The following is a 20,462-nucleotide window of genomic DNA, read 5'->3' on the forward strand; positions in this document are numbered from 1 at the left end:
AAAATGCGCCTTTGTGACCCAAAAATCCTCTTTTGGACCCAAAAATGCACCTTTGTGACCCAAAAATCCTCTTTTGGACCCAAAAATGCCCCTTTGTGCCCCAAAAATCCTCTTTTGTGACCCAAAAATCCTCCTTTCTGCCCCAAAAATCCTCTTTTGTGACCCAAAAATGCACCTTTGTGACCCAAAAATGCCCCTTTGTGCCCCAAAAATCCACCTTTGTGAGCCAATAATCCTCTTTTGTGACCCAAAAATCCACATTTGTGCCCCAAAAATCACCCCTTGTGCCCCAAAAAGCCCCCATTTGCTACCAAAAATCCCACTTTCTGCACCAAAAATCCTCCTTTGGGCCCCCAAAATCCTTTGTGCCCCAAAAATTCACCACTTTCGCCCCAAAATCCCCACTTTCGCCCCAAAATCCCCACTTTCGCCCCAAAATCCCCACTTTCGCCCCAAAAATCCCTCTTTTTTCCCAAAAATCCCACTTTATGCTCCAAAAACGTGTTGTGCCCCAAAAATCCCACTTTGTGCCCCAAAAACCCTCCTTCTGACCCAAAATCCCCCTTTATGCCCCCAAAATCCCCCTTTATGCCCCCAAAACACCACTTTATGCGCCAAAAATCCCTCTTTTGCCCAAAACCCGCCCAAAAACCCCAAAATCCTTCAAATTTCGCCTTTTTTCTCCCCGTTTTTGACACGCGCCCCCCCCCAGGGACGTTTTCCTCGCCTGGCTCGCCGCTCGCAACGCCGGCAACAGCGTCGTCTTCGTCAAATAACACCCACCCCCAAATTTTGGGGTCCCCGCTGCCTGTACCCCAATAAAATTTAAGGGACCCCTCCCCTGAGTCTTTGTTGTTAAATGGGCGGGAGCGATTTGGGGCGGTTTAGTGGGATTTTGGGGGGGTGAGAGGGTGTGCGTGTGCGCTGGCACGAGCGGTGCGTCTCTTCGGCTTTGAAGGTGCCCCAAAAATGCACCTTTGTGCCCCAAAAATCCTCCTTTGTGCCCCAAAAATGCACCTTTGTGACCCAAAAATCCTCTGTGAGCCAAAAAAGCACCTTTGTGCCCCAAAAATCCTCCTTTGTGCCCCAAAAATCCTCTTGTGCCCCAAAAACGCACCTTTGTGCCCCAAAAATCCTCTTTTGGACCCAAAAATGCGCCTTTGTGACCCAAAAATCCTCTTTTGGACCCAAAAATGCACCTTTGTGACCCAAAAATCCTCTTTTGGACCCAAAAATGCGCCTTTGTGACCCAAAAATCCTCTTTTGGACCCAAAAATGCGCCTTTGTGACCCAAAAATCCTCTTTTGGACCCAAAAATGCGCCTTTGTGACCCAAAAATCCTCTTTTGTGACCCAAAAATGAACCTTTGTGACCCAAAAATCCTCTTTTGTGACCCAAAAATGCACCTTTCTGCCCCAAAAATCCTCTTTTGTGACCCAAAAATTCACCTTCGTGCCCCAAAAATGCACCTTTGTGCCCCAAAAATCCTCTGTGACCCAAAAATGCACCTTTGTGACCCAAAAATCCTCTTTTGTGACCCAAAAACCCACCTTTGTGAACCAAAAATCCCTTTTGCCACAGAAATCCCTCTTTGTGCCCCAAAAATCCCTCTTTTGCCCCAAAAATCCCTCTTTTTGCCCCAAAAATCCCACTTTTTGCCTCAAAAATCCCACTTTTTGCCTCAAAAATCCCACTTTTTGCCTCAAAAATCCCACTTTTTGCCTCAAAAATCCCACTTTTGCCACAAAAATCCCGCTTTTGCCCCCCAATTCCCTCTTTGTGCCCCAAAAATCCCTCTTTTGCCCCAAAAATCCCTTTTTGCCTCAAAAATCCCACTTCTTGCCTCAAAAATCCCACTTTTTGCCTCAAAAATCCCTCTTTTTGCCTCAAAATTCCCTCTTTGTGCCCCAAAAATCCCTCTTGCCCCAAAAATCCCTCTTTTGCCCCCAAAATCCCCATTTATGCCCCAAAAATCCCCATTGCGCCCCAAAAATCACTTTTTGTCCCCAAATCCCCATTTATGCCCCAAAATTCCCCATTTCTGCCTCAAAACCCCCACTTTGTGCCTCAAAACCCCCACTTTTGCCTCAAAACCCCCACTTATACCCAAAAAAATCCCACACTGTGACCCCAAAATCCCACTTTTTCCCCCCAAACCCCCCTCAGCCGCCATTTTGTTGCTGAGGGCAAGCCGGGGCAGGCGGCGGGGGGGGGAGTCTCATTTTTCCCCCGTTTCCCCCAAAAAAAACCCATCGGGGCTGCCCCAAAATCACTGAAACCAAACCCCCAGAGTCCCCTTTTTCATTTTATTCCCCCAAACCGCTAAAATCTCCTCGTTTTACCCCAAAAATCACCCCCCACACGCTACATATTTTTGGGTTTGGAGATGATGCCGTCGGGATAATGCTGCTTGAACTGAGCCACCACGTCGGGGTCCAACAGGTGGATCCCGTCCAGTTGGTTGCCCAAAGTGATCCTGGAAAACCCCCAAAATCGCTAAAAATCGACCCAAAAATCCTCCTTTGGGCGCCGAAATCCTCCTTTGCGCCTCAAAAATCCCCTGTTGTGGCCCAAAAATCTCCTGTTTTGCCAAAAAAAAAAATCCTCATTTGTACACCAAAATCCTCCTTCGTGCCCCAAAAATCCACCATTTGCACCCCAAGAATCTGTGCCCCAAAATCCCCATTTATGACCCCAAAACCCCCACTACACCCCAAAAATTCCCCTTTATGCTCCAAAAATCCCCCATTGCACCCCAAAATCACTTTTTTGTCCCCAAATCCCCATTTATGCCTCAAAATTCCCCATTTATGCCTCAAAATTCCCTCTTTTGCCCCAAAAATCCCACTTTTTGCCTCAAAAATCCCACTTTTTGCCTCAAAAATCCCACTTTTTGCCTCAAAAATCCCACTTTTTGCCTCAAAAATCCCACTTTTGCCCCAAAAATCCCACTTTTGCCCCAAAAATCCCACTTTTGCCCCCAAAAATCCCACTTTTGCCCCAAAAATCCCTCTTTTTGCCTCAAAATTCCCTCTTTGTGCCCCAAAATTCCCTCTTTTTGCCTCAAAAATCCCTCTTTGTGCCTCAAAAATCCATCTTTTGCCCACAAAATCCCTCTTTTTGCCTCAAAAATCCCACTTTTGCCCCAAAAATCCCACTTTTGCCCCAAAAATCCCACTTTTGCCCCAAAAATCCCTCTTTGTACCCCAAAAATCCCTCTTTTGCCCCAAAATTCCCTTTTTGCCTCAAAATTCCCTCTTTTGCCTCAAAAATCCCACTTTTTGCCTCAAAAATCCCACTTTTTGCCTCAAAAATCCCCATTTATGCCCCAAAAATCCCCCATTGCGCCCCAAAAATCACTTTTTGTCCCCAAATCCCCATTTATGCCCCAAAATTCCCCATTTCTGCCTCAAAACCCCCACTTTGTGCCTCAAAACCCCCACTTTTGCCTCAAAACCCCCACTTATACCCAAAAAAATCCCACACTGTGACCCCAAAATCCCACTTTTTCCCCCCAAACCCCCCTCAGCCGCCATTTTGTTGCTGAGGGCAAGCCGGGGCAGGCGGCGGGGGGGGGAGTCTCATTTTTCCCCCGTTTCCCCCCAAAAAAACCCATCGGGGCTGCCCAAAAATCACTGAAACCAAACCCTCAGAGTCCCCTTTTTCATTTTATTCCCCCAAACCGCTAAAATCTCCTCGTTTTACCCCAAAAATCACCCCCCACACGCTACATATTTTTGGGTTTGGAGATGATGCCGTCGGGATAATGCTGCTTGAACTGAGCCACCACGTCGGGGTCCAACAGGTGGATCCCGTCCAGTTGGTTGCCCAAAGTGATCCTGGAAAACCCCCAAAATCGCTAAAAATCGACCCAAAAATCCTCCTTTGGGCGCCGAAATCCTCCTTTGCGCCTCAAAAATCCCCTGTTGTGGCCCAAAAATCTCCTGTTTTGCCAAAAAAAAAAATCCTCATTTGTACACCAAAATCCTCCTTCGTGCCCCAAAAATCCACCATTTGCACCCCAAGAATCTGTGCCCCAAAATCCCCATTTATGACCCCAAAACCCCCACTACACCCCAAAAATTCCCCTTTATGCTCCAAAAATCCCCCATTGCACCCCAAAATCACTTTTTTGCCCCAAATCCCCATTTATGCCCCAAAAATCCCTCTTTGTGCCCCAAAAATCCCTCTTTGTGCCCCAAAAATCCCTCTTTGTGCCCCAAAAATCCCTCTTTTTGCCTCAAAAATCCCTCTTTGTGCCCCAAAAATCCCTTTTGCCACAGAAATCCCTCTTTGTGCCCCCAAAATCCCTCTTTTTGCCTCAAAAATCCCTCTTTTTGCCTCAAAAATCCATCTTTTTGCCTCAAAAATCCATCTTTTTGCCTCAAAAATCCATCTTTTGCCCCAAAAATCCCACTTTTGCCCCAAAAATCCCACTTGCCCCCAAATTCCCTCTTTGTACCCCAAAAATCCCTCTTTTGCCCCAAAATTCCCTCTTTTTGCCTCAAAATTCCCTCTTTTGCCTCAAAAATCCCACTTTTTGCCTCAAAAATCCCCATTTATGCCCCAAAAATCCCCATTGCGCCCCAAAAATCACTTTTTGTCCCCAAATCCCCATTTATGCCCCAAAATTCCCCATTTCTGCCTCAAAACCCCCACTTTGTGCCTCAAAACCCCCACTTTTGCCTCAAAACCCCCACTTATACCCAAAAAAATCCCACACTGTGACCCCAAAATCCCACTTTTTCCCCCAAACCCCCCTCAGCCGCCATTTTGTTGCTGAGGGCAAGCCGGGGCAGGCGGCGGGGGGGGGAGTCTCAATTTTCCCCCGTTTCCCCCCAAAAAAACCCATCGGGGCTGCCCAAAAATCACTGAAACCAAACCCCCAGAGTCCCCTTTTTCATTTTATTCCCCCAAACCGCTAAAATCTCCTCGTTTTACCCCAAAAATCACCCCCCACACGCTACATATTTTTGGGTTTGGAGATGATGCCGTCGGGATAATGCTGCTTGAACTGAGCCACCACATCGGGGTCCAACAGGTGGATCCCGTCCAGTTGGTTGCCCAAAGTGATCCTGGAAAACCCCCAAAATCGCTAAAAATCGACCCAAAAATCCTCCTTTGGGCGCCGAAATCCTCCTTTGCGCCTCAAAAATCCCCTGTTGTGGCCCAAAAATCTCCTGTTTTGCCAAAAAAAAAAATCCTCATTTGTACACCAAAATCCTCCTTCGTGCCCCAAAAATCCACCATTTGCACCCCAAGAATCTGTGCCCCAAAATCCCCATTTATGACCCCAAAACCCCCACTACACCCCAAAAATTCCCCTTTATGCTCCAAAAATCCCCCATTGCACCCCAAAATCACTTTTTTGTCCCCAAATCCCCATTTATGCCTCAAAATTCCCCATTTATGCCTCAAAATTCCCTCTTTTGCCCCAAAAATCCCACTTTTTGCCTCAAAAATCCCACTTTTTGCCTCAAAAATCCCACTTTTGCCCCAAAAATCCCACTTTTGCCCCAAAAATCCCACTTTTGCCCCCAAAAATCCCACTTTTGCCCCAAAAATCCCTCTTTTTGCCTCAAAATTCCCTCTTTGTGCCCCAAAATTCCCTCTTTTTGCCTCAAAAATCCCTCTTTGTGCCTCAAAAATCCATCTTTTGCCCACAAAATCCCTCTTTTTGCCCCAAAAATCCCACTTTTGCCCCAAAAATCCCACTTTTGCCCCAAAAATCCCTCTTTGTACCCCAAAAATCCCTCTTTTGCCCCAAAATTCCCTTTTTGCCTCAAAATTCCCTCTTTTGCCTCAAAAATCCCACTTTTTGCCTCAAAAATCCCACTTTTTGCCTCAAAAATCCCCATTTATGCCCCAAAAATCCCCCATTGCGCCCCAAAAATCACTTTTTGTCCCCAAATCCCCATTTATGCCCCAAAATTCCCCATTTCTGCCTCAAAACCCCCACTTTGTGCCTCAAAACCCCCACTTTTGCCTCAAAACCCCCACTTATACCCAAAAAAATCCCACACTGTGACCCCAAAATCCCACTTTTTCCCCCCAAACCCCCCTCAGCCGCCATTTTGTTGCTGAGGGCAAGCCGGGGCAGGCGGCGGGGGGGGGAGTCTCATTTTTCCCCCGTTTCCCCCCAAAAAAACCCATCGGGGCTGCCCAAAAATCACTGAAACCAAACCCTCAGAGTCCCCTTTTTCATTTTATTCCCCCAAACCGCTAAAATCTCCTCGTTTTACCCCAAAAATCACCCCCCACACGCTACATATTTTTGGGTTTGGAGATGATGCCGTCGGGATAATGCTGCTTGAACTGAGCCACCACGTCGGGGTCCAACAGGTGGATCCCGTCCAGTTGGTTGCCCAAAGTGATCCTGGAAAACCCCCAAAATCGCTAAAAATCGACCCAAAAATCCTCCTTTGGGCGCCGAAATCCTCCTTTGCGCCTCAAAAATCCCCTGTTGTGGCCCAAAAATCTCCTGTTTTGCCAAAAAAAAATCCTCATTTGTACACCAAAATCCTCCTTCGTGCCCCAAAAATCCACCATTTGCACCACAAGAATCTGTGCCCCAAAATCCCCATTTATGACCCCAAAACCCCCACTACACCCCAAAAATTCCCCTTTATGCTCCAAAAATCCCCCATTGCACCCCAAAATCACTTTTTTGTCCCCAAATCCCCATTTATGCCTCAAAATTCCCCATTTATGCCTCAAAATTCCCTCTTTTGCCCCAAAAATCCCACTTTTTGCCTCAAAAATCCCACTTTTTGCCTCAAAAATCCCACTTTTTGCCTCAAAAATCCCACTTTTTGCCTCAAAAATCCCACTTTTGCCCCAAAAATCCCACTTTTGCCCCAAAAATCCCACTTTTGCCCCCAAAAATCCCACTTTTGCCCCAAAAATCCCTCTTTTTGCCTCAAAATTCCCTCTTTGTGCCCCAAAAATCCCTCTTTTGCCCCAAAATTCCCTCTTTTTGCCTCAAAAATCCCTCTTTGTGCCTCAAAAATCCATCTTTTGCCCACAAAATCCCTCTTTTGCCCCCAAATTCCCTCTTTGTACCCCAAAAATCCCTCTTTTGCCCCAAAATTCCCTCTTTTTGCCTCAAAATTCCCTCTTTTGCCTCAAAAATCCCACTTTTTGCCTCAAAAATCCCCATTTATGTCCCAAAAATCCCCATTGCGCCCCAAAAATCACTTTTTGTCCCCAAATCCCCATTTATGCCCCAAAATTCCCCATTTCTGCCTCAAAACCCCCACTTTGTGCCTCAAAACCCCCACTTTTGCCTCAAAACCCCCACTTATACCCCAAAAAAATCCCACACTGTGACCCCAAAATCCCACTTTTTCCCCCCAAACCCCCCTCAGCCGCCATTTTGTTGCTGAGGGCAAGCCGGGCAGGTGGCGGGGGGGGAGTCTCATTTTTCCCCCGTTTCCCCCCAAAAAAACCCATCGGGGCTGCCCCAAAATCACTGAAACCAAACCCTCAGAGTCCCCTTTTCATTTTATTCCCCCAAACCGCTAAAATCTCCTCGTTTTACCCCAAAAATCACCCCCCACACGCTACATATTTTTGGGTTTGGAGATGATGCCGTCGGGATAATGCTGCTTGAACTGAGCCACCACGTCGGGGTCCAACAGGTGGATCCCGTCCAGTTGGTTGCCCAAAGTGATCCTGGAAAACCCCCAAAATCGCTGAAAATCGACCCAAAAAAAAAAATAAATAAAATTACAAAATCCCCCCCCCCAAAAAAATAGACAAATTTTACCAGTTGGGTTGGACGTTGTGGGGGCGCCCGAAGAGCTCGATTTTGCGGGTGCCGGGCGAGAGGCGCTCGATCATCCCGTAGATCTCGTCGGGTTTGTGGCTGGTGGAACGCACCTTGGGGAGGGGGGGGGGGTAGGAGGTTTTGGGGTCCCCCCCGGAAATTTTGGGGTCCCCCCCGATGTGTTTAAACCCCCCCAAAAAAAACTAAAAACGGGTGCGTTTGGGTTTTTTGGGTTTTTTGGTTTTTTTTTTTTTACCTCGGCCACGATGACGTCGCAGTCCAGGCCGCGGTTGAAGCCCTGAGGGTTTCCCTTCACGCCCACCTGGAGGGGGGGACCCCAAAATTTGAGATCTGCACCCAAAATTGCAGCTAGGACCCCGTCTGCACCCCAAAATCCCACCCAGGATTCCCCCCGCACCCCGAATCCACCCATTTCACCCCAAAATTCCACCCTGGGACCCCCCGCATCCCAAATCCACCCGTTTCAACCCAAAATCCCATCCAGGAGCCCCCCCTGCACCCCAAATCCACCCGTTTCACCCCAAAATTCCACCCTGGGACCCCCCGCATCCCAAATCCACCCGTTTCACCCCAAAATTCCACCCTGGGACCCCCCTGCACCCCAAATCCACCCGTTTCACCCAAAAATCCCACCCAGGATTCCCCCCGCACCCCGAATCCACCCATTTCACCCCAAAATTCCACCCTGGGACCCCCCGCACCCCAAATCCACCCGTTTCACCCCAAAATCCCATCCAGGAGCCCCCCCTGCACCCCAAATCCACCCGTTTCACCCCAAAATTCCACCCTGGGACCCCCCTGCACCCCAAATCCACCTGTTTCACCCCAAAATCCCACCCAGGATTCCCCCCGCACCCCGAATCCACCCATTTCACCCCAAAATTCCACCCTGGGACCCCCCTGCACCCCAAATCCACCCGTTTCACCCCAAAATCCCACCCAGGATTCCCCCCGCACCCCGAATCCACCCATTTCACCCCAAAATTCCACCCTGGGACCCCCCGCATCCCAAATCCACCCGTTTCAACCCAAAATCCCACCCTGGGACCCCCCGAATCCCAAATCCCCCCAATTTCACCCCAAAATCCCCCCCAGTGCCCCCCCCACCCCAAATCCCCAATTTCACCCCAAAATCCCACCCAGGACCCCCCCCGCACCCTAAATTCCCCCCATTTCACCCCAAAATTCCACCCTGGGACCCCCCTGCACCCCAAATCCCCCTGTTTCACCCCAAAATCCCACCCAGGACCCCCCCGCACCCTGAATTCCCCCCATTTCACCCCAAAATCCCTCCCAGTGCCCCCCCGCACCCCAAATCCCCCCATTTCACCCCAAAATCCCCACCTGCGCCCCCCCACACCCCAAAATCCCCCATTTTCCCCCCAAAATCCCCCCCAGCACCCCCCCACACCCCAAAATCCCCCAATTTCCCCCCAAAATCCCCCCCAGCGCCCCAAAATCCCCCAATTTCCCCCCAAAATCCCCCCCAGCGCCCCAAAATCCCCCAATTTCCCCCAAAATCCCCCCAGCGCCCCAAAATCCCCCCAATTTCCCCCCAAAACCTCCCCGAGCACCAGAAGCCTCAAAACCTATTATTTTTTTTTTAAATCTTTTCGAGGCGATTTTAACAAAATCTACAACTTTTCGGGCTTCCCCTGAGCTGTTTTTTGGGGCGCTGGGGGGCTGATTTTTGGGGTGAAAAGGGGGGATTTTGGGGTGCCCCCCCCCGTACCAAGCAGTGCTCTTTGCCGTGGTTGAGCCAATGGCCGGTGCGGCCCGTGCGGATGATTCGCTGTAATTGGTTCGTTTTCACCCAAATTATCTCGTCGACTCGCTCGTACCTTTAAATTTTTAATTCATTTTTTTGGGGGTCAAAAAAGACATTTTGGGGGGTTTTGGACCACCCTAAACTCACCCCCAGAGGTTGAGGCACTCGCGGCCCAGCTCCATGGCTCTGGGAAAAAAAAAAAATAAACAAAAAAAAAAAAAAAAAAAAGAGGTTTTGGGGTGAAATGAGGGGATTTAGGAAAGGTTTAAGGGGTTTGGGGGGGAAATGAGGGGATTTAGGAAAGGTTTAAGGGGTTTTGGGGGGAAATGAGGGGATTTAGGAAAGGTTTAAGGGGTTTGGGGGGGAAATGAGGGGATTTAGGAAAGGTTTAAGGGGTTTAGGGGGGGTTTAAGGGGTTTAGGGGGGAAATGAGGGGATTTAGGAAAGGTTTAAGGGGTTTAGGGGGGGTTTAAGGGGTTTAGGGGGGAAATGAGGGGATTTAGGAAAGGTTTAAGGGGTTTAGGAGGGGCTTAAGGGGTTTTGGGGTGAAATGAGGGGATTTAGGAAAGGTTTAAGGGGTTTAGGAGGGGCTTAAGAGGTTTTGGGGTGAAATGAGGGGATTTAGGAAAGATTTAAGGGGTTTAGGAGGGGCTTAAGGGGTTTTGGGGGGAAATGAGGGGATTTAGGAAAGGTTTAAGGGGTTTAGGAGGGGCTTAAGAGGTTTTGGGGTGAAATGAGGGGATTTAGGAAAGATTTAAGGGGTTTAGGAGGGGCTTAAGGGGTTTTGGGGGGAAATGAGGGGATTTAGGAAAGGTTTAAGGGGTTTAGGAGGGGCTTAAGGGGTTTTGGGGTGAAATGAGGGGATTTAGGAAAGGTTTAAGGGGTTTAGGAGGGGCTTAAGGGGTTTTGGGGGGAAATGAGGGGATTTAGGAAAGGTTTAAGGAGTTTTGGGGGGAAATGAGGGGATTTACGAAAGGTTTAAGGGCTTTTGGGGGTTTTAAGGAGTTTAGAGGGGGTTTAAGGGGTTTTGGGGGGGCTTTGGGGGAGATGAGCGGTTTTGGGGTAAAATGAGGGGGTTTAGGAAGGGTTTGAGGGGTTTAGGAAGGGTTTAAGGGGGTTTAGGAAGGGTTTAAGGGGGTTTAGGAAGGGTTTAAGGGGTTCAGGGGCGTGATGAGGGGATTTGGTGGGAAATTAGGGGGTTTTGGGAAAGTTTAAGGGGTTCGGGGGGGCTCGGGGGTGGTTTTGGGGGGAAATGAGAAGGTTTAGGAGAGGTTTAAGGGGTTCGGGGTTGGTCCGGGGGGGGCGATGTGGGGTTTTTGGGGGGAAAAGAAGGGATTTAGGGAGCCCTAAGAGTCTTCAGGAGGATAATCGGGGGGGGGGGTGTCCCCTAAAATTACCTTCCGGTGACCCAGAGGAAGAGGAACCCCTCGTCCTGCAGGACGGGGATGTTGAGGCGCCTCATCTCGTCGTCGGTCAAAGTGCCGTAAGGCAGCTCCATGTGGATGTCCCAGGGGGGGTCGGCCATCACCACGGCGAATTTCCCCAAAATGCTGACGTCCAGGTAACGGATATCGCAACAAATCCACTGAAAAATCCCGGCGGGGACACACACGCACCCCCCCCCGATGGGTCAGCGTGGGGTTAAAGTGGGGGTTTGGGGTGGGGGGCGGAAAGAAAAACGGTGAGGGAAAGGCGAGGAGGGGGGGGAAAAAAAAAAAAAAGTGGGATTCAAAATGGCGGACGGACGCTCAAAATGGCGGCTGGCCCTGGGGAAGTGGCGGGAAATGGCGGCGCCTCCCTCAGGGAAATGGTGGGAAAGGTGGAAAATGGCGGGAAAGGTGGAAAATGGCGGCGCCTCCCTCAGGGAAATGGCCGGAAAGGCGGGAAATGGCGGGAAATGGCGGCGCCTCCCTCAGGGAAATGGCGGGAAAAGCAGAAAATGGCGGCGCCTCCCTCAGGGAAATGGTGGGAAATGGCGGCGCTTCCCTCAGGGAAATGGCGGGAAGGCAGAAAATGGTGGCGCCTCCCTCAGGGAAATGGCGGGAAAGGCGGAAAAATGGCGGCGCTTCCCTCAGGGAAATGGCGGGAAATGGCGGCGCTCCCTCAGGGAAATGGCGAGAAATGGCGGGAAATGGCGGCGCTTCCCTCAGGGAAATGGCGGGAAATGGCGGCGCCTCCCTCAGGGAAATGGCGGGAAAAGCAGAAAATGGCGGCGCCTCCCTCAGGGAAATGGCCGGAAAGGCGGGAAATGGCGGCGCTTCCCTCAGGGAAATGGCGAGAAATGGCGGCGCTTCCCTCAGGGAAATGGCGGGAAAAGCAGAAAATGGCGGCGCCTCCCTCAGGGAAATGGCGGGAAATGGTGGGAAATGGCGGCGCCTCCCTCAGGGAAATGGCGGGAAATGGCGGCGCTTCCCTCAGGGAAATGGCGGGAAAGGCAGAAAATGGTGGCGCCTCCCTCAGGGAAATGGCGGGAAAGGCGGAAAAATGGCGGCGCTTCCCTCAGGGAAATGGCGGGAAATGGCGGCGCTTCCCTCAGGAAATGGCGGGAAATGGCGGCGCCTCCCTCAGGGAAATGGCGAGAAATGGCGGGAAATGGCGGCGCTTCCCTCAGGGAAATGGCGGGAAATGGCGGCGCCTCCCTCAGGGAAATGGCGGGAAAGGCGGAAAATGGCGGCGCCTCCCTCAGGGAAATGGCCGGAAAGGCGGGAAATGGCGGCGCTTCCCTCAGGGAAATGGCGGAAAATGGCGGCGCCCCCCCCCTCAGGTAAATGGTGAGAAACGTGGAAAATGGCGGGAAAACCAGAAAATGGCGGCATTCTCCCCCTTGGAAAATGGCGGGAAAATGCGTAAAATGGCAGCACCCCCCCTCAGGAAAACTGCAGGAAAATGGAGGGAAAAGGCGGAAAATGGCAAGAAAAGGAGAAAAAAGGAAGGAGACGTGGAAAATGGCGGCGCCCCCTTCAGGAAAATGGTGGGAAAAGGCGGGAAAATTGCAGGAAAATGGCGGGAAAACAAAAATGGCGGCAAAACCCAAAAATAGCAGGAAAAGGCAGAAATGGTAGCGCCCCCCCCCCCCCCTCAGGAAAATGGCGGGGAAAGCAGAAAAAGGCGAGAAAATTGGCAACGCTCGCCACAGGAAAATGGCGGGAACAGGCGGAAAATGGTGGGAAAAGGCGGAAAAGTGAAGAAACAGCAGTGCCCCCCCCTCAGGAACATGGCGGGAAAACCAGAAAATGGTGGCGTTACCTCAGGAAAACGGTGGGAAAAGGCCCAAAGTGGGCGGGGAAAAAGGCCCAAAGTGGGCGGGGAAAAAGGCCCAAAGTGGGCGGGGAAAAGGCCCAAAGTGGGCGGGGAAAAAGGCCCAAAGTGGGCGGGGAAAAAGGCCTAAAAGGGGCGGGAAAAAGGCCTAAAAGGGGCGGGGGAAAAAGGCCCAAAGTGGGCGGGGGAAAAAGGCCCAAAGTGGGCGGGGAAAAAGGCCCAAAGTGGGCGGGAAAAAGGCCTAAAAGGGCGGGAAAAAGGCCTAAAAGGGCGGGAAAAAGGCCTAAAAGGGCAGGAAAAAGGCCTAAAAGGGCGGGAAAAAGGCCTAAAAGGGCGGGAAAAAGGCTAAAGTGGGCGGGAAAAAGGCCTAAAAGGGGCGGGGAAAAAGGCCTAAAAGGGGCGGGGAAAAAGGCCTAAAAGGGGCGGGGGAAAAAGGCCCAAAGTGGCCGGGGAAAAAGGCCCAAAGTGGCCGGGGAAAAAGGCCTAAAAGGGGCGGGGAAAAAGGCCTAAAAGGGGCGGGGAAAAAGGCCTAAAAGGGGCGGGGAAAAAGGCCCAAAGTGGGCGTGGAAAAAGGCCCAAAGTGGGCGGGGAAAAAGGCCCAAAGTGGGCGGGAAAAAGGCCTAAAAGGGCGGGAAAAAGGCCTAAAAGGGCGGGAAAAAGGCCTAAAAGGGCGGGAAAAAGGCCTAAAAGGGCGGGAAAAAGGCCTAAAGTGGGCGGGAAAAAGGCCTAAAAGGGCAGGAAAAAGGCCTAAAAGGGCGGGAAAAAGGCCTAAAAGGGCGGGAAAAAGGCCTAAAGTGGGCGGGAAAAAGGCCTAAAAGGGGCGGGGAAAAAGGCCTAAAAGGGGCGGGGAAAAAGGCCTAAAAGGGGCGGGGAAAAAGGCCTAAAAGGGGCGGGGAAAAAGGCCTAAAAGGGGCGGGGAAAAAGGCCTAAAAGGGGCGGGGAAAAAGGCCTGAAAGGGCGGGAAAAAGGCCCAAAGTGGGCGGGAAAAAGGCCTAAAAGGGCGGGAAAAAGGCCTAAAGTGGTCGGGGAAAAGGCCTAAAAGGGGCGGGGAAAAAGGCCTAAAAGGGGCGGGGAAAAAGGCCTAAAAGGGGCGGGGAAAAAGGCCTAAAAGGGGCGGGGAAAAAGGCCTAAAAGGGGCGGGGAAAAAGGCCCAAAGTGGGCGGGGAAAAGGCCTAAAGTGGGCGGGGAAAAGGCCTAAAGTGGGCGGGGAAAAGGCCTAAAAGGGCGGGAAAAAGGCCTAAAAGGGCGGGAAAAAGGCCTAAAAGGGGCGGGGAAAAAGGCCTAAAAGGGCGGGAAAAGGCCCAAAGTGGGTGGGAAAAGGCCCAAAGTGGGCGGGAAAAAGGCCTAAAAGGGCGGGAAAAAGGCCTAAAAGGGGCGGGGAAAAAGGCCTAAAAGGGGCGGGGAAAAAGGCCTAAAAGGGGCGGGGAAAAAGGCCTAAAGTGGGCGGGAAAAAGGCCTAAAGTGGGCGGGGAAAAAGGCCTAAAGTGGGCGGGGAAAAAGGCCTAAAAGGGCGGGAAAAAGGCCTAAAAGGGCGGGAAAAAGGCCTAAAAGGGGCGGGGAAAAAGGCCTAAAAGGGGCGGGGAAAAAGGCCTAAAAGGGGCGGGGAAAAAGGCCTAAAAGGGGCGGGGAAAAAGGCCTGAAAGGGCGGGGAAAAAGGCCCAAAGTGGACGGGAAAAAGGCCTAAAAGGGCGGGAAAAAGGCCTAAAGTGGTCGGGGAAAAGGCCTAAAAGGGGCGGGGAAAAAGGCCTAAAAGGGGCGGGGAAAAAGGCCTAAAAGGGGCGGGGAAAAAGGCCTAAAAGGGGCGGGGAAAAAGGCCCAAAGTGGGCGGGGAAAAGGCCTAAAGTGGGCGGGGAAAAGGCCTAAAAGGGCGGGAAAAAGGCCTAAAAGGGCGGGAAAAAGGCCTAAAAGGGCGGGAAAAAGGCCTAAAAGGGCGGGAAAAAAGCCTAAAAGGGCGGGAAAAAGGCCTAAAAGGGCGGGAAAAAGGCCTAAAAGGGCGGGAAAAGGCGTAACGCGCGGTTACCTGAGGGGGGAAGAGTCGATCGGCGCCGGCGTCGGCGCCGGGGGCTCTGGTGAGGTCCTGGGGGGGGCTGCGGTCGCGGGGGTGGCTCTGAGGGGGGGTCCGGGGCGGCGTTTCCGGGGGGGCGTCGATCTCGTAGTGGACGTACTTGCAGGTGTCCATGTGGAAGCAGGTGTTGAGGAAGGAGCAGTCGCCCAGGGATTCGTCCGTGTGCTTGTTGATGATGCGGCTGTGAGGGGGGCAAAAAAAAATGTGAAAAAAAAGAAAAAAAAAAGTTAAAAAATAAGGATTTTGGGTTTTGGGGGGGGTTTGGGGGGAATTGAGGGGATGGAAAGGGGAAAATTGGGGGTTTAAAGGAAAATGGGGGTGGTAGAGGGGGGTATGGGGGCGACAAAGGGGGATTTGGGGGAAAATTGGGGCGATAAAGGGGGTTTGGGGGAAAATTGGGGCGATAAAGGGGGTTTGGGGGAAAATTGGGGCGATAAAGGGGGTTTGGGGGAAAATTGGGGCGATAAAGGGGGTTTGGGGGAAAATTGGGGCGATAAAGGGGGATTTGGGGGAAAATTGGGGCGATAAAGGGGGATTTGGGGGAAAATTGGGGCGATAAAGGGGGTTTGGGGGAAAACTGGGGCGATAAAGGGGGTTTGGGGGAAAACTGGGGCGATAAAGGGGGATTTGGGGGAAAACTGGGGCGATAAAGGGGGTTTGGGGGAAAACTGGGGCGATAAAGGGGGTTTGGGGGAAAATTGGGGCGATAAAGGGGGTTTGGGGGAAAACTGGGGCGATAAAGGGGGTTTGGGGGAAAACTGGGGCGATAAAGGGGGATTTGGGGGAAAATTGAGGGATTTAGGTTTTGGCGGGAGTTGAAGGGGATTTGGGGGGAAACTGGGAGGTTTATGGGGGATTTGGGGGAAAGGAAGAGGAAAATTGGGAGTTTAAAGGAAAATGAGAGGGGTAAAGGGGGATTTTGGGGAAGATTGGGGCGATAAAGGGGGATTTGGGGAAAAATTGGTGCGATAAATAGGGTTTTGGGGAAAATTGGGGCAATAAAGGGGGTTTTGGGGAAAATTGGGGCAATAAAGGGGGTTTTGGGGGGTTTTAGGGGAATTTGGTGAGGTGATGGATGGAGACCATGGTGGGGGATGAAGACCGTGGGGGGGGTGGATGGACGGAGGCCATGAGGTGATGAAGACCACGGTGGGGTGGATGAAGCCCACGGGATGATGGAAGAAGCCCACGAGGTGATGGAGGAAGACTACGAGGTGATGGAGACCATGAGGAGAGGGATGAAGACCGCGAGATGGCGGCGGAAGACCGCGAGATGGCGGAAGACACCCACAAGATGGCGGAAGACACCCACAAGATGGCGGAAGACACCCACAAGATGGCGGAAGACCACGAAATGATGGAAGAAGCCCATGAGATGGTGGAGGAAGACCACAAGATGGCGGAGATCACCCACAAGACGGCGGAGGACACCCACAAGATGGCGGAGGAGGACAATGGGATGATGGACGAAGGCCACAAGACGGCGGAAGACGCCCACAAGATGGCGGAAGACGCCCACAAGACGGCGGAAGACGCCCACAAGATGGCGGAAGACGCCCACAAGATGGCGGAAGACCACGAAATGATGGAAGAAGCCCACGAGATGGCGGAGGACGCCCACAAGATGGCGGAAGACGCCCACAAGATGGCGGAAGACGCCCACAAGACGGCGGAGGACGCCCACAAGACGGTAGAAGACCACGAGATGATGGAAGAAGCCCACGAGATGGCGGAAGAAGCCCACGAGATGATGGAGGACGCCCACAAGATGGCGGAGGACGCCCACAAGATGGCGGAAGACGCCCACAAGATGGCGGAAGACGCCGATGGGGCGTGGCCAACTGACCGGAAGTGAAGTTTGCGGCAGGGCCTGTCGGCGCCGGTGGCCTTGACGCACTCCTCCTTGGTTCCGTGGTCGCAGAACTCCTGCACCTGGGCGCGGCCCCGCGACCGGAACTTCTCCACGATGGATTGCTCCTTGGCCGTCGTCGTGTTGAGGAGCTCCAGGATCTCCTGGCTGACCTTTGGGGGGGGACACAAAAAAAGTTTGGGGGGTGAGCGAGTGGGGTCGCCCCCCCAAAAAAAAAAATCCCCGACACCCCAAAAAAAAAAAGAAAAAAAAAAAAAAAAAGGAACCGCCAGCTCCGAGGCGGGGAGACGGGGCCAAGACGTTCCCAACGCGATGGCGGAACCTCCAGAACTCAACGTTTGGAAGAGGACCCAAGAGTGTTCCCCAACATTTTGGGGGTTAAATCAACTTTTTTTTGGTGGAATCTCCAAAATTCAACGTTTTGAGGGAACACCCAAGACTCTTCCCCAACATTTTTGAGGTAAAAACACTTATTTCTTGGCAGAACCTCCAAAACTCAACGTTTTGAGGAGCACCCAAGACTTTCCCGCCACATTTTTGAGGTAAAAACACTTATTTCTTGGCGGAACCTCCAAAACTCAACGTTTGGAAGAGGACCCAAGAGTGTTCCCCAACATTTTTGGGGTTAAATCAACTTTTTCTTGGTGGAATCTCCAAAATTCAACGTTTTGAGGGAACACCCAAGACGTTTCCGCCACATTTTTGAGGTAAAAACACTTATTTCTTGGCAGAACCTCCAAAACTCAAAGTTTTGAGGAGCACCCAAGACTTTCCCGCCACATTTTTGAGGTAAAAACACTTATTTCTTGGCGGAACCTCCAAAACTCAACGTTCGGAAGAGGACCCAAGAGTGTTCCCCAACATTTTTGGGGTGAAATCAACTTTTTCTTGGTGGAAGCTCCAAAATTCAACGTTTTGAGGGAACACCCAAGACTTTCCCGCCACATTTTTGAGGTAAAAACACTTATTTCTTGGCAGAACCTCCAAAACTCAACGTTTTGAGGAACACCCAAGACTTTTCCGCCACATTTTTGAGGTAAAAACACTTATTTCTTGGCAAACCTCCAAAACTCAACGTTTTGAGGGAACACCCAAGACTCTTCCCCAACATTTTGGGGGTTAAATCAACTTTTTCTTGGTGGAATCTCCAAAATTCAACGTTTTGAGGGAACACCCAAGACTTTTCCGCAACATTTTTGGGGTAAAATCACCTTTTTCTTGGCGGAACCTCCAAAACTCAACGTTTGGAAGAGCACCCAAGACTCTTCCCCAACATTTTTGGGGTGAAATCACCTTTTTCTTGGCGGAACCTCCAAAACTCAACCCCTGAGGAGCACCCAAGGCTGTTCCTCACCATTTTTGGGGTGAAACCACCCTCTTTTTCTCCTCACCGCCGTCTCCAAGCCCTCCCCCCTTTATAACCCACCGCCCCCCGCCATGGCCGCCGCCATATTTTTTTTTTTTTTCCCCCGGAGAGCGTTCCCCCCACCTTCTTGCTCTGCTGCTCCTTCGTGGACTGCTGACTCAGCAAACTCTCAATCTCCAAATCCACGTCAGACGCTTGTTTCCGGGATTTTTTCGCCGTTTCCTTCCCCGTTTCTCCCGCCCCCGCCGCCGCCGCCGTCGCCGTCCCGCCGCCATCTTGTTCCGCCCTTCGCTTCCTTCCGGCGTTTTCTTTCCCAGAGGATCCTCCGTTTTCCGTGCCGGCCCCCGTCATGGCCGAAAGTTTGGAGTGATCGGCGTAAGTGACCAAGGTGGGTTGGGAGGGGTCGTCTTGAAGCAACCCCCTCCTCACCTCGATCAGTTCTTGGGCCGCGAATTTTTGGAGCAAACTCTCCACCCCGCGTTGGGTGACGGGGGCGTCGGGCTAAACTCCGCCCCACCCCGAAAAAAAAAAAAAAGTTAAAAAATTAAAAATTTATGAAAAAAATAGGAGATTCGGTTAAACAAAAAAAAAAAAAAGCGGGGGGGCAGGGGGAAAAAAAAAAAAAAAATTAGGAGGAAGGATCTAAGAGGGACTTACGGTGGCGATGGCGCGGCAAATGGCGACGGCGTCGGTGGGGAGGGGCAGGGCGAGGTCGGCAAGATGGCGGAGGAGCCGCCGCTCGAGGGCGGGGTCATTGGTGATGTCACCGCCCGGGGGACTCCCATTGGCCCCCCCCAGAGTCGTTCCGGCCCCTCCTCCTCCTCCTGTTCCTCCTCCTCCTTCGCCGACGACGGGGAAAATGGGGGGTCCTGTGCCCCCTCCCCCGCTAATGGCGGCTGTCAGGGCGGGGCCACCGGTGGGTGGGGCTGGGGGGGCGGGGCTGGAGGTGCGGGGCGGGGCGGCCAGGGAGGGGTCTGGGGGAGAGGAGGAGGAGGAGGAAGTCAGGGGAGGTGGCACCCCAAAATTTTAGGGATGCCCTTTGACCCCTGACCCCCCCAATTAATTCATGAGCCCCCCAATTAACCCCTGACCCCCTCATTAACCCCCGACCCCCCCACTTCAATTCCTGACCCCTCATTAACCCCTGACCTCCTCATTAATCCCCGACACCCCCCAAATTAATTCCTGCCCCCCCCCCCCCAATTAACCCCTGACCCTCATTAACTCTCTCACTCCCCCCAATTAATTCCTGGCCCCCTCATTAACCCCCAACTAACCCCTGACCCACTAATTAACCCCCGACCCCCACAATTAACCTCTGACCCCCCCCAATTAATTCCTGACACCCCCCCATTAACCCCTGACCCCCTAATTAATCCTCAACCCCCCTAATTAACCCCTGACCCCCCCAGTTAACCTCTGACCCCCTAATTAACCCCCAACCCCCTCAATTAACCCCTGATCCCCTCCAATTAACCCCTGACCCCCATTAACTCTCTCACTCCCCCCAATTAACCCCCGACCCCCCCCAAATTAATTCCTGACCCCCTCATTAACCCCTGACCCCCTAATTAACCCCCGACCCCCCCCCAAATTAATTCCTGACCCCCCCAATTAACCCCTGACCCCCCCAATTCACCCCTGACCCCCTAATTAACCCCTGACCCCCTAATTAACCCCTGACCCCCCCAAATTAATTCCTGGCTCCCTCATTAACCCCCAACCCCCCCCCAATTAACCCCTGACCCCTTAATTAATCCTCAACCCCCCCTAATTAACCCCTGACACCCCCCCCCAGCGCCATCACCCAGCGGATCCTGTTTCCGGCGCCGCTGCAGCCGCTCCCGCAGGGAATCCAGCTGCTTCTTGTGGGCCTGGATCGAGCTCCACGTATCCGACATGGCGGCACCGCCACCGGGAACCGGGAGCGGGAACCGGGAACCGCCGGCGGGAACCGGGAACCGCCGCCGGGAACCGGGAACCGCCGCTTCCCCTCGCCCGGATCCGGAAGGCGCCGGAAGGCCTTGAAGCCGCCGCCGCCATTTTGAGTGAGGGCACAACGCCCGCGTTCTTCACCGGGGAGCCATGGCAACGGCCGCCATGTTGAGTGAGGGCACAACGCCCGCGTTCTTCACCGGGGAGCCATGGCAACGGCCGCCATGTTGAGTGAGGGCACAACGCCCGCGTTCTTCACCGGGGAGCCATGGCAACGGCCGCCATGTTGAGTGAGGGCACAACGCCCGCGTTCTTCACGGCGGCGCCATGGCAACGGCCGCCATTTTGAGTGAGGGCACAACGCCCGCGTTCTTCACGGCGGCGCCATGGCAACGGCCGCCATTTTGATTG

The 20,462-nt window shown here is 52.5% G+C and overlaps 1 protein-coding gene across 4 annotated transcripts; it reads right to left on the reverse strand.

Annotated features, from left to right (window-relative positions):
- Positions 1-7,498: 7,498 nt before the first annotated feature.
- METTL3 (methyltransferase 3, N6-adenosine-methyltransferase complex catalytic subunit) lies at positions 7,499-20,078 on the reverse strand. Of its 4 annotated transcripts, none has more exons than XM_074931057.1 (11): positions 19,924-20,078; positions 18,774-19,090; positions 18,240-18,617; positions 16,727-16,902; positions 14,836-15,061; positions 10,955-11,107; positions 9,705-9,743; positions 9,522-9,630; positions 8,025-8,090; positions 7,769-7,881; positions 7,499-7,674 (listed from the first exon to the last, which is right to left on the reverse strand). In XM_074931057.1, exons 1-11 carry the CDS (start codon positions 20,015-20,017, stop codon positions 7,549-7,551), a joined length of 1,797 nt encoding a protein of 598 aa, XP_074787158.1. In that variant the 5' UTR covers positions 20,018-20,078; the 3' UTR covers positions 7,499-7,548. The 4 variants fall into 4 exon arrangements, with proteins under 4 accessions (XP_074787158.1, XP_074787157.1, XP_074787156.1 ...); XM_074931056.1 differs by having other exon boundaries at positions 7,499-7,694; XM_074931055.1 differs by having other exon boundaries at positions 10,955-11,142.
- Between the last annotated feature and the right edge of the window lie 384 nt (positions 20,079-20,462).

Source organism: Athene noctua, chromosome 38, assembly GCF_965140245.1.
Source record: "Athene noctua chromosome 38, bAthNoc1.hap1.1, whole genome shotgun sequence".
Taxonomy (NCBI): domain Eukaryota; kingdom Metazoa; phylum Chordata; class Aves; order Strigiformes; family Strigidae; genus Athene; species Athene noctua.